Genomic DNA, 13,047 nt, shown 5'->3' with positions numbered 1-13,047 from the left:
TTGAAAATCCAGTCCAGGAGGGATGGCCAAGAGGAGAAGGCCAAGTAGAAAATAGAGAGAGGGGTGCCTGGGTGGCTCAGCCGGTGAAGCGTCCAACTCTTGATTTCAGCTCAGGTCATGATCTCACCGTTCGTGAGATCGAGCCCCACGTCATGCTCTGTGCTGGTGGCTTGGAGCCTGCTTAGGATTCAATCTCTCTCTCTCTCTCTCTCTCTCTCTCTAAGTAAATAAACATTAAAAAAGAAAGAAAAGAAAATATAGACAAGACCGCCAAGAAATTTGCCTGAAAAGCAGTGGAAGGAAAGGCTGTGGTTTGGCACGTCAGCCCAATTCACAAAACCAGAAGAGAGACAAAGGATGGGGAAAATGGGGGAAAAAAGAGGAACTAGGAAGGGAGTTGGAACAAGTGGAAGTCATAATGCGTCAATGAGAGCTATTTTGAGGACACACTGTCCAATGAGCCAGGATGCCAGAATGCAGGAATGGGCCACCCTAGTGAAGCCAGGGTGCTTCAGGAAAGGGCTAAGTCAAAAGGAGAGGTGTTTAGTGGGAAGGGAGGGTGATCCACACTGCATACACCACGGACTGTCTTGCTATCTGCCAGAAAGGAGGTCTGGCCTGGCTCTCCAGCCCTGCCACTGACCTTTGACTAGTCACTTCCCAATTAGGTCCACGGGGACACCGGCTGACTTGGCGGGGCCTGATCTTCCATTGCAGTCACCTGGCTGAGTGAGTCATCCAAGAACAAAACATCTCATGCTAACTGCCATATGGATCCACAAGTTTCTCTAGAGCTTTCTTAGAGCAATCTGCTAAGAAAGTTTATTTTATTTTTGTTCCTTCATTACATGTAGCAGCAGCTCAGTAATCTAAGGAAGGGGAAGGGGAAGGGAAAAGTGAAGTTCAAGGTAACACGCACCTCTGAGCATAAAGCTCCAGGAAGCATCACCCAAAATGGCAGGAAATCCAAATTTCCACGTTTCACCATATCTAAGACTATGGATGTAGGATGTACCATAATTTCAGAGATTTAAAAAAGTGCATCACAGTTCGTTAAATATGGCATGTGACATCAGAAGGCATTTGTGTATAATTTGCCTCTACCAATATTAAAATGTGTTATGGGTTGAATTCTGTGCCCCCAGAAAAATATGCTGACGTCCTAACCCCCAGTGCCTACCACTGTGACCTTATTTGGAAACAAGATCTTTGCAGATATAATCAAGATAAGGTCCTTAGGGGAGGCCTAACCCAGCCTGACTGATATCCTTGCAGGGGAAAAACACCATGTGAAGACAAACATACAGAGAAAATGCCATGTGATGACAGAGGCAGAGATCGGAGTGATCCAACTGGAAGGGAAGGAATGCCAGAGTACCAACAACCACCAGGAGACAGGAAGCATCAGGGAAGGATTCTATCCAGAGTCTCTGAGAAAGCAGGGCCCTGCTGATACCTTGCCTCCAGTTTTCTAGCCTCCAGGGAGACTAGAATAAAGTTCATTGCGTTAAGCCCCACAGTTGTAGCACCCCTAAGAAGATAATACAAAAAGGTTTTGCATTTCTATAGCATATATGACACGATTTCGAGAAACACTGCCCTTAAATACTTTATGTGATTGAGAAAAAAAAAAGCCATTCTGGAATGAAAATTTTGCTATGGCTAATCCATCTATAGATAATAGGAACATGGCCACTTCAGCTTTATACTTTTATACTAATATACATCAGTGGTGTTGGTGTTCATTCATTCATTTACTCAACAACTATTCATGAAGCACCTACCTATGCCTGGCGCTCTCCTAGGCACTGGAGACATATTGTGGAACGAAACAAGCCCCCTAGTCTTGTGGAGCTCAAATTTTAGTGCAAAAACAAAAACAAAAACTTACAACAAAAATGGACAATTTCAACCAGTGGCAAATGCTTTTAAAAAAAACAAAAGGAGAATAAAAGAATAACATCAATGAGGGGAAGAAGTCTCTTCTAGAGAACATGGTCAAGAAAGGCTTCTCTGAACCTGAATAAGCATTTTTCCAGAGACCTACAGATGGCCAACAGACACATGAAAAGGTGCTCAACATCACTCATTATCAAGGAAATGCAAATCAAAACTACAATAAGATATCACCTCACACCTGTCAGAATGGCTAAAATCAAAAAGACAAGAAATAACACGTGTTGATGAGGATGTGGAGAAAAAGGAACCCTCATTCACTGTTGGTAGGAATGTAAGTTGGTGCAGCCACTATGGAAAACAGTAGGGAGGTTCCTCAAAAATTAAGAACAGAAACATCATATGATCCAATAATTCCACTACTGGGTATTTACCCAAAGAAAACAAAAACACTAATTCAAAAAGATACATGCACCCCTATGTTTACTGAAGCATTATCTACAATACCCAACTTTGGAAGCAACTTAAGTGTCCATCAATAGATAAGTGGATAAAGAAGATGTAATACACACACACACACACACACACACACACGCACACACACACACACTAGAATATTGCACAGCCATAAAAAAGGATGAGATCTTGCCATTGGTGATAACATGGATGGACCCAGAGGGTATTATGCTAAGTGAAATAAGTCAGACTGAGAAAGACAAATACTATATGATTCACTTATATGTGGAATCTTGAAAACAAATTAATGAACGAACAAAAAGCAGAATCAGACCTATAAATACAGAGAACAAACAACGTTTGCCAGAGGGAAAAGGGGATAAGTGGATGGGCAAAATGGGTGAAGGGGACTGGGAGATAGAGGCTTCCAGCATTGGGATGAGTAAGTCATGGGAATAGGGAATACAGTCGATGGTATTACAATGGCGTCGCATGGGGACAATGGGCGGCTACACTCGGGAATGTAGCATAATGTATAGAGATGTTGAATCACTACGTTGCACACCTGAAACTAATGTAACATGTATGTCAAGTGTACTCAAATAAAAAAAACAATTAAGAAAAGGGGGAAAAAAGAGAAAAAGAAAGGCCTCTCTGAGTTGACATTTCAAAATGATACGAGTGGGTCATGAGAAGATCTAGGGGACAAGCATTCCAGAAAGAATCCACAAGTGCGAGATGGACTTCAGCCTGTTAAAGAAGTAGCAGGAAGAGAGAGGGAGGAGGAAAGAGGCAGAGAAGTGGCTGGAGAAGCAGTCAGGGACCAAAACGCTAGAAAGCTACAACCATGGTAAGGAGTATGGCTTTCATTCTCCATATGATGGAAAGCCACGAGAGGAATTTGAGCAAACGTGAGTAGAGAAAAGGTCCTCCTGGCCACTGAAAGGAAGGCAGACCTAAGGGGAACAAGATGAAAAGAAACCAGTTAGGAAGCTATTACAATAATTCAGGCAACAGACGGCAGGGATTTGGATCGGGATAGTAATGGTGTTAACAGTGTGGTCAGACCCTAGACATGTTCCAAGGACTTACTGCCGGATGGCATGTGGGGCACGGTAGAAAGACAGGTTTGCTCCCTAGCAAGTGGACCTGCTTGGACAAAGTTCGAATGTTTTCACCACCGGCCATACCCTTTCACTGACTCTTCAGCCAGTAGGCCCTACCCTCGTAAGTAAAGCCAGATCATGCCTGGTTTGCATCTCCAACTGGGTTAATGAGGTAGCCGTGTGCAGAACACTGCAGAAGGCCCCTCCTCGGACCGAGTCCTACCTTCTGTATGGTTGTCATATAACATTAACACCCAGACCCTGAGCAACACCATAGGGCAGCCGTGGTAAAATCAATGATCATTATTATTGCATAACAGTGAACGTGGTGGGGAAAACAAGCAGAACTGTAGGCAGGGGATCTCAGGTCCAAAGCCACTTCTTTGCCATTCGGCCGGCTAGGTAGCCTCCAGCAGGCCCATTCGTCTCCCTGGGGCTCCGACAACAGTGACTCTTGTAGTCTCTACTCAAGGACTCGTAATTGCTCATTGGTATTTAAAGGGCCTGATGCAGCCACATCGGCCAAACACGGGAGACCCCAAATGGCTGCTTCCTTTCCCCATGCTCCCAAATATGGACATAGTACTTATCTCAGGCGTTGTTTGGATTAAATGAGATAATTTATGTGGAAGAACCACCTGTGGTGGATGCTCAGTAAATGTTGGCTTCCTTCCTCCTCACCTTCCCTCTAACTGCTTCCTGCGTTAGGAATGCCATCCCCACCGCTGCCCCAGCCCTGCCCCAGGGTCAGACTCACAGGACCCTCTGCCTCTAAAAGGATATGCTGAAGAAATCGCTGGCCTGGAGACAAGAGCCCCCAGGGCTAGAGCCTACCAATGCCACTAAACGAGCTGTATGACCTTGGGAGGGTCCCTTCAACGCTCAGGGTCTCCCTTTCTCCTTCTCTGTAAAGCAAACAGTGTTGGGTTAGAAGATCTTCAAGGTTCCGCCAGTCCTGGACGTCTATATTCCAGCCAGAAAGCATCACGAGTGACTCCCAGTCTAGGAGGCCTAGCATCCCTGGGCCCAAGACCACTCACACAATGCACAAACGCCCATTTCTTCTTAACAGCTTGACAGACATTTGATTCAAATGCTGCATCTCAAGCTCTGGAAAATGTTATCAGCACAGGCCCCACCTCCCAAGTGACACACTCAGCACAGAGAAGAAGCGAGCTGGTACCAAGCTCTGTTTGAGGCCCAGCCCAGCGGTGCCCTGTTGGTGACCTCCTTGGCATGCAGCTGTCCAGTTCTGCTACTCCTCCTCCTCCTCCAGCTCACGTCTGGTGGGTACGGACAGCAGGCAATGGTCCTCACGGTCCCCACCCCCTCCCCTCCCCACCCTGTCTTGGTAGGAAGGCAAATTACTCCCACCGTTTTGGAAAACAACTCAGCAAAACCTATTACAATTTAGATGTAAAACATTCATGTCCTTTGACCCAGCAGCTTCGGTTCAAGAAATTGAACCTGCAGAAACACTTGAACAAAGGTGCAGACAATGAACAAGGAGACTCCCTGCCGCTTTATTTGTAGTAGCAAATACATGGGAATGATCCCAAAGTCCGCCAGCAGGGAATCCATTAAGTAAATTCTGCTACATCCATATAACAGTATGCCTTCTGGCAAGAATTATATCTCTTAGGATAAATAATGGAAAGATATAAACTGACATAAAACATGCTTCGAGGGGCGCCTGGGTGGCTCAGTCGGTTAAGCGTCTTGACTTCGGCTCATGTCACGATCTCACAGTTCACGAGTTCGAGCGCCGGGTCGGTCTCTGTGCCGACAGCTCAGAGCCTGGAGCCTGCTTCGGATTCTACGCCTCCCTCTCTCTCTGCCCCTGCACAGCTTGTACTGTCTCTCTCTCAAAACAGGTTTTAAAATTTTTTTAAAAGAAATAACAATAAGAATAAATAACTGCATATGGTGACACACATGGGGGAAAAAAACTGGAGTAACTATTAACAGTGGGTATCTTTAAGGACAAGACTACAAAGGACTTGGTACTTTGCATTATCCTACTTCTGCACTGCTTCAACTTTTTTTTTTTTTTTTTTACAAGCGGAATTACTTTTATAAGCTAAAAAAAAAAAAAATTAGAGCTAATTCTGAATGTCCTCAGTCCTGTCTCATTTTGTACACTGGCATTCACCTACATGTAGGCTCCCCAGAGCATGCCAGGCTTCCGACAAGCCGGGACATCTGCAGCATCAGCACCCGTTAGCCTCTTTGAATCTGAAATCCAGCGGGAACTCAGGAATAGACTTTGGCCCACTCCCTTCAGGAACCGCCCGGGAGAGAGCAGGGTATGGTCTGTTCTCAATATGTAGCAGTCCCAGATCGCTCATCAGTCTCAATATGTAGCCACGTTCCCCTCATCTCAGAGAGGTGGTCACACCCGCCCTCCCGCAGCTCCAGCAGAGGTTTAACCTGGAGGAGCTTACCTCGTGTAGTGGCTAAAGCAAGGGTTTGAAACCACGGGTGGATCTCACAGGCCCGGGGTTTCTCGACCCAGGAATCCCATTTAGCACAGAGATTTAGGTTAACTACGGGGACTTTTTTTTTTTTTTTTAATTTTTTTTTTTCAACGTTTTTAATTTATTTTTGGGACAGAGAGAGACAGAGCATGAACGGGGGAGGGGCAGAGAGAGAGGGAGACACAGAATCGGAAACAGGCTCCAGGCTCCGAGCCATCAGCCCAGAGCCTGACGCGGGGCTCGAACTCACAGACCGCGAGATCATGACCTGGCTGAAGTCGGACGCTTAACCGACTGCGCCACCCAGGCGCCCCATAACTACGGGGACTTCTTAAAGTGGCTACTGAATGTGCCTTTTGCCAAACCTCTGGAGCTCTCTTCTGGTGCGAAATTTTTCAAGCCTGTTTTTAACTGTAGATCTCCCCCTTCCCTGCCCCCCACCCCCCACAAAGAAATCTTTACATGGAGTTCCATGATATGAATTAGTTAAAGGAAAAGCTTCTCCAGTTGAAGGTGAGGAGGGGCAGGTGTGAACCAAAGTCTCTCCCTCCATCTCCTTCCATTTTGCAGCCCCTGAGACACCAAGAGCCCGACCAGGTTCAGGGGGAAGATGGCTTGTGCAAAGTCACCCAGCAAACGGATGAAAAAGCTTGCACAGCTGGGAATCGAATATAGGTTTCTCAGTTTCCGACCCGCAGATCTTTTCACAATGACTTTTTTTTTTTTTTTTCTGCATGAAAGGAGGTGTTTTTTGTAAGCTTAAAAAAAGAAATAGCACAAGTTTAGGTAGAGGCATAGGAACACACATGAGAATTATTATATATACATGGAGGAAAATCTGAATCGAGCACACCACCTGGGGGCACTGGGGCGGATCAGTCGGTTAAGCGTCTGACTCTTGATTTCTGCTCAGGTCATGATCTCACACAGTTCATGAATCCGAGCCCTGCATTGGGGCTGTGTGCTGACCCTGCAGAGCCTGCCTGAGATTCTCTCTCTCCCTCTCTCTCTCTCTCTCGCCCTCTCTCTGTCCCTTCCCCCAGTTGTGATCGAGCACGCGTGCTCTATCTCAAAATAAATAAACATTAAAAAAAATAGAACACACCATCTATTTAATATTGAACGTTATGGGAGAACAGAATTAAAGGGAAACTAGCCATTTTACTCTCCAATGTTTGACTTTCTTAAAATGAGCACATATCACCTCATTCTCTCCTTGAATGTCTGAATGTCTTCACCAATTGAGCTAAGAAATGCTGGGTAGGGGGGGCGGGGAAGGAGACTAGTCTTTTTGTGGGAATATGACTAAAAACCAGAAGGAAGACTTATTATTTTCAGATATGCTATCAAAAATTTTAATTAAACATTTTTAAAAAATTTTGAAATTTTTTTTTAATTTATTTTTAAGAAAGAAAAAGTGTGAATGGGGGAGGGGCAGAGAGAGAGAGAGGGAGACACAGAATCCGAAGCAGGCTCCAGGCTGTGAGCTGCCAGCACAGAGCCCAACGCAGGGCTCCAACCCACGAACCACAAGATCATGACCTGAGGTGAAGACCAACGCTTAACCAATTGAGCCACTCAGGTGCCCCCCACCCCCACAAAAAAATTTTAAAAGGTAGAATAGCTCCAGGTTTACTTAACAAGGATTGTGATGTACCATATTTGGCCACAAAATACGCATTCCTTTCCAGACTAATAATAAAAGTGCTGGTTGCTGCAAAGTCCTCTCCAATATCCTGAAGAGATCACTACTTAGCACTGGGGAAATCAAATGGGTTATACATGGCTCAAAGGCATTGATCCCGTTAGAAAATTTAGAAATGGAAAGTTGCATCTGGGTTTCATTCACATGGTCCCCTGCTTTCTTTTCTTTTTTAATTTTTTTAATGTTTTTATTTATTTTTGAGACAGAGACAGAGTCCGACGCAGTCTCCAGGCTCTGAGCTGTCAGCACAGAGCCTGATGCAGGGCTCGAACTCATGGACTGTGAGATCATGACCTGAGCTGAAGTCGGACGCTTCACAGACTGAGCCACCCAGGAACCCCATCAGGGTAACCGCCTCAGCACCTGAGGAAGATGAAGTAGACCTAGATAACCCCTGGGCTTTCTGGGGTTCTCCACAACATGGATGAATCTCAGATGTGTCACGCTATGTGAAAGAAGGCAGACTTAATGGGCTATGACTTCATTTATATGACGTTCCATTAAAGGTAGGACTGTAAGGACGGGAAACAGATCAGAGGTTGCCAGGAACTAAAGGTGGGGATAGGGTACTGATGACAAAGGAGTTCAAGGGAACCTTTTGGGATGATGGAAATATTCTGTATCTTGATCATGGTGATGGATACTTGATTAAACGTGTGTCACAATTCAAAAAACCATATACCTAAAAAGGATGGATTTTATTGCATGTAAATTACCCTTCAGTAAACCTCACTTTAAAAAGAGTGTTCCTGGAGGGGCATCTGGGTGGCTCAGTCAGTTAAGTGTCTGACTCTTAATATTGGCAGGTTACCATCCCAAGGTTATGGGATGGAGCCCCCAGCCAAGCCCCACATTGGGCTCTGTACTGAGCGTGGAGCTTGCTTAAGACTTTCTCTCTCTCTCTCTCTCTCTCTCTCTGCCCCTTCCCTACCTCCTGCCCCCCCTCCTGCTTGTATGTGCACACTCTCTCTCTAAAAAATAAATAAATAATAAAAAGAGTGTTCCCGGAGACACTATGTACATGGGGGAAAAAGGCAGATTTTACACATTTCTTTTGCTGGATAGTTTCACGTTGCAATAAACAGCAGCAGCTTACACAGGAATAGACAGTATCATTCTCCCACTCCCACCTGCATTGGCACTCAGGAACCGAGTTCCTTCAAACACAATGATCTTCCCATCTAGGAACGGGCAGAGCTCAGGGGCAAGGAGGCGAGGCGATGGGGTGAAGTAGCAGGCCAGCTCTGTGGGCAGCAGAGGGGGCTGGCTCAGGCCAAGTGGTTTATCCCTGAAGCTGCTCAGTCACTCCCCCAGTTAATTATCTGCCTGCTGATTCATGAGTTGTGGTTCCTGTGGGCATGCTTCTTGGCTATTTCTGCCAACAGAGGCAGAAGGATTCGCAGGGCTGGGAGGGGATGATAACCAGAGATCCTGAGTGTGGTGGGGAGTTACAGAGGAAGAATTTCTATTAGGAAATTCCAGAGTCATATCCATTTTCCCCCTTCTCACTGTCGCCTCCTTACCCCATCTTATGCTGTCCCCAGGAGATCTCTACCACTCACACGGTTTTGAGGGAGGTAAAGGAGAAAGCTTCCCTCCTGAGTGTCTCCTCCCAGGAGAGAGGGGAAAAAAGCAGACAATCCACAGAGGGTCCCCTGAGAACAGAGGTCTAAGGCACCATAGTGCAGAGATCCAAATGCCCAAAGAATTCATGGTCTCAGCTGTATTCTAAAAATCTCCAGAATGCCCAGATGGAACACTGGAGGCTCCTCTGTGAATCAGTGCAGATATTCAAATACTGGGTTTCTTGCAATGAGGCACATCACCTCCAGATGCCTTTTGCTAGCCTTCCCTAGGTATTTATTTTGGCTGCCAGGGTGCCAGTCACTGGGCCTACAGCACTGAACAAAACAGACATGTCCTTCTCCTCACAGCACCTGAAATCTTGTGAATGTCTTTCACTTTCCTCTTTTCCCAGAGACAGAACTTAAGGTTTTCTAGTATATAAAGCAAATGATGGGCCTCTTTTCTCCTTGGTCTCTTCTGTGGCTTCTTGCTGGGTGAGAGTGGCTGAGATATGCCACACCACCAATGGCGGAATGTCACAAGGGTATGGAATAAGGGACTCCATTGGTCTCACTCTGGGAGCCTGGGTTGCATGCCTGCATGAAGCAGTAATAGTTCTTGTCTCCAACACATGGTAGGTACCATGGATAGGAATAATGGCAATAGTAAACACCATTTGGGGTGCCTGAGTGGCTCAGTCGGTTGCACGTTTGACCCTTGATTCGGCTCAGGTCATAATCCCAGGGTCATGGGATCGAGCCCCACATCCAGACCCGTGTAGGGCTCTGTGCTGATTCTCTCTCTCCCTCTGCCCGATCCCCTACTCACATTCTCTCTCTCTAAAATAATAACTGATAATAATAATAAAATAGTAAATGCCATTTGTTGAATGCTTATTTTGTGCCTTTATCTCATTTAATTGGCATAATCATCGAAGTACTGTTTTCTCCACTTTACAGATGAGGAAACTGAGATTCCCAAGAGATGAAGTAACTTGCCCAAGGTCACACAGCCAATAAGAGGCAAAATCAAGAATTAAACACGCATCTGGCTGGTTTTAAACCATAGCTGTCCCTTTCCCCAGCCAACAAGCCTTCCTGCCATGTCTCTCCAGGCCCTGAAGGTTCCTGCAGAAGCTTCATCTGGAGAGTTTCCAGGATATAAACTCAGAAGAAGAAATTAGCACTTCAGCTCAGAACTAATCAACTTAGATGGTGACAGCAAACAAAACTAGTTATCCCTCAGGTCTCAGGTTAGAATAAAGACTTAAACTCGGGAAGCCACAAAACCCAATACCTCTTGGGTGAAGCCAGAAAGATCATCTTTGCATGTAAATTCCAAATTTCAATTCTACCCTCAAACGACCTCGCTTCTCCCCATACCAGACTCTCCTATTCTGGGACAGCCTCTCTGTGCCACCACCCAGCTCTTTCTGTGTGTCCCTTCAACACTGTGTGGACCAACAACCCTCTTCCGCTCTCATCCTAACCTCCTGCTTCCCCAGGAATCTGACAACACCTGCAACCCAGCAGCGGGGGATTCAACCCTGGGGTAGGGGATTTAAACGTAATTGAAATTGCTTTTACCAGGAGTCTATTATTTTGGAGGTCTGACTCTAGAGAGCAAGCTCTTAAATACTTCTCCACCCTGGCTCTCAGAAGGAGTCTGGGGCTGGCTCAGCACAACCCATCACAACAGCTGGAATGATCCCAATCAACGACGAATCTGTGAACAGATCTCCCAAAGGATATTTAATGCAAACTTAAGTATGTCAATGTGGTGGTATCCTATATGGATCATTACAACTCTGTAAACCAGATCTACAAAAAAGACCAGGAGGGAGGGGTGGAGGAAGAGACACCAAAATGACAGGTACACTCCTCATCTTCACTAATACTGGCACCTGCACGATGCTAGGCTCTACCTTAGGTTACTTTATTTCCTTCTAAGACTATAAGAATATAATGATTAGACTCAGAAATCATTCAGAAATTCAGAAAGCTGTAGACGTAAAAAGAAAATGTTTTAAGTTCACGGAAGCAGGCAGCCCCACTGCCCTCGTCGACACCAGGCAGCATCTGAACCGCGGCTCTAACACCTCCCAGGACACAAGGCTGGAGATGCGTATTTCTGTCCTATGGTCACCAGGCTGCTCACTGTAGGCTGAAGACATCAGTTGACATGTTTGAGCATCTATCGCATGGGAAGCTTCGGTAAAAACAGCTTAGTCCCCTATAAATGATCTGTAACTCCCCCATCATATCATTCATACAGATTGTGGGGATGGTTTCCTGGGTGTACATTTATCTACAAACTCATCAAGTCATATACATTAAATATATACAGCTTTTTGTATGTCAACCATACACTAAAGTGTTTTTTTTTAATATTGTTGCCTTGTCCTGTATAATCTTTTATACACACACACACACACACACACACACACACACACACACAAGATCTTGAAGGCAGTCATCAAAGTATTTCTGAAGAGCTATCTTTGATATGGACTTATCTCTTTTAAATACCTCCTGCAGGATTTAAATGGTGTTACAAGGAGTACTACTGGTTTCATTAAGAGTACATATATGTACACATGGGTGTCCTCTGCAGAGGAACGCCCTAGCGGACCAGGAGCCAGAGTTCTCCCTGGCAAGGTCACTAGGGCTCCGGAAGGACCACGGGCAGCATCCCTAGACTGTAATCTCTGCCCCTCCACCCGCTCCCCAGGCCCAATGAGGCCGAATCGAATGCTAACTGCCTTGGCATGGTGTGTGCAACAGCAGGAGAGACAAAGCCAGGGATCGAAGCCAGTAACAGGGACCCGTGGTGTGGCTCCTCGCATATACTGGAGGGCGATCCCGGAAGCGGAGGCACTGCTGTAACCCAGGACCCAGGAGGAGGGTGGGAGCCAGAGCCCTCACCCTCCTCCGAACCGCTCCTGCCGGGAGCCACCAAGGAAAAAGAAGAAAAGAAAACTTGGGAGAAAGTGTAACCCAAGGAGAGAGAGGAATGTGCAGGAGCGGGCACACCCGCGCGCGCACACACTCTCATCCCGAGCAGCTACAACCACATCCCTCGACAGCGCGCGGGAACAGCCCCGGGAAGCCGCAGCTCGCCGCGCCCACCCGAGCCAGCCGGCCTCCGCACGCCCCAGACCACCTGCGATGCGCGCCGCCCCGAAGGTGCGCCCGCCACCCCCCGCGCGCGCGCGCGCCGAGGCTGCCGGGGGCAGGCGCCCGACTCCCCTAAGGGCTCCGGCGTCCTGGAGGACCCGCCCCTAGGTGGCCTCTGAGCCCTGCTACCGCGGGGTCGGGAAGCTCCCCGGCTGCGGGCTCCGGCGGCCCAGCCTGGCCCCGCGCACTCGGAGCGCAGACGCGTGGGGGCGGCCCGCGGGTTTCCCGGCTCCGAGTCCGCAGACACCGCGGCGGCAGGATGCGCGGCGCGGATCTCCGGGGAGCCGCGTCCCCGCAGCGCGGGAGCCTCACCCACCTCCGACACCGACGCCCGCCAGCGCCCCCAGCACCAGCACGGCGGCCCAGAGCGGCCGCGCTCGCATCTCGTCCGCCGCCGCCGCCGCCGCCGCGCCCGCCCCACAGCGAGTAGCGGCGCCCGCGGCTACTTTTCCCGCAGCGGGAGGGGAGGGGAGGGGAGCGGACGCGGTGGGTGGGACAAACGGGGCGGGCCGCCGACTCGCGCTTCCTCCCCTCCCGCTCTTTCCTGGACCCTGCGCCGGCAAGGGGGTGGTGGGAAACCTCGGCTCCTCTCCCCCTGCCTGGCCGGGACCCGCCTCGAGAGGCGAGGCTGGGACCGGAGCGGGGTCGTGGGCACGTTCTCCGCA

General features: G+C 47.9%; 1 protein-coding gene across 2 annotated transcripts in view; it reads right to left on the bottom strand.

Annotated features, from left to right (window-relative positions):
• The window catches only part of LOC144614272 (integrin beta-3), a 55,403-nt gene extending 42,569 nt beyond the window's left edge, over nucleotides 1-12,834 (bottom strand). For both annotated transcript variants that reach the window (XM_078437039.2, XM_078437040.2), the window contains exon 1: nucleotides 12,699-12,834. In XM_078437039.2, coding sequence (XP_078293165.1) covers nucleotides 12,699-12,765 — 67 coding nt within the window. In that variant the 5' untranslated portion in view covers nucleotides 12,766-12,834. The remainder of the gene's footprint in view (nucleotides 1-12,698) is intronic.
• Between the last annotated feature and the right edge of the window lie 213 nt (nucleotides 12,835-13,047).

Source organism: Panthera onca (assembly GCF_046562875.1).
Source record: "Panthera onca isolate mPanOnc1 chromosome E1 unlocalized genomic scaffold, mPanOnc1 haplotype 2 h2.Chr16_ul_2, whole genome shotgun sequence".
Classification (NCBI taxonomy): domain Eukaryota; kingdom Metazoa; phylum Chordata; class Mammalia; order Carnivora; family Felidae; genus Panthera; species Panthera onca.
This window is presented reverse-complemented; position numbering and strand designations above follow the sequence as displayed.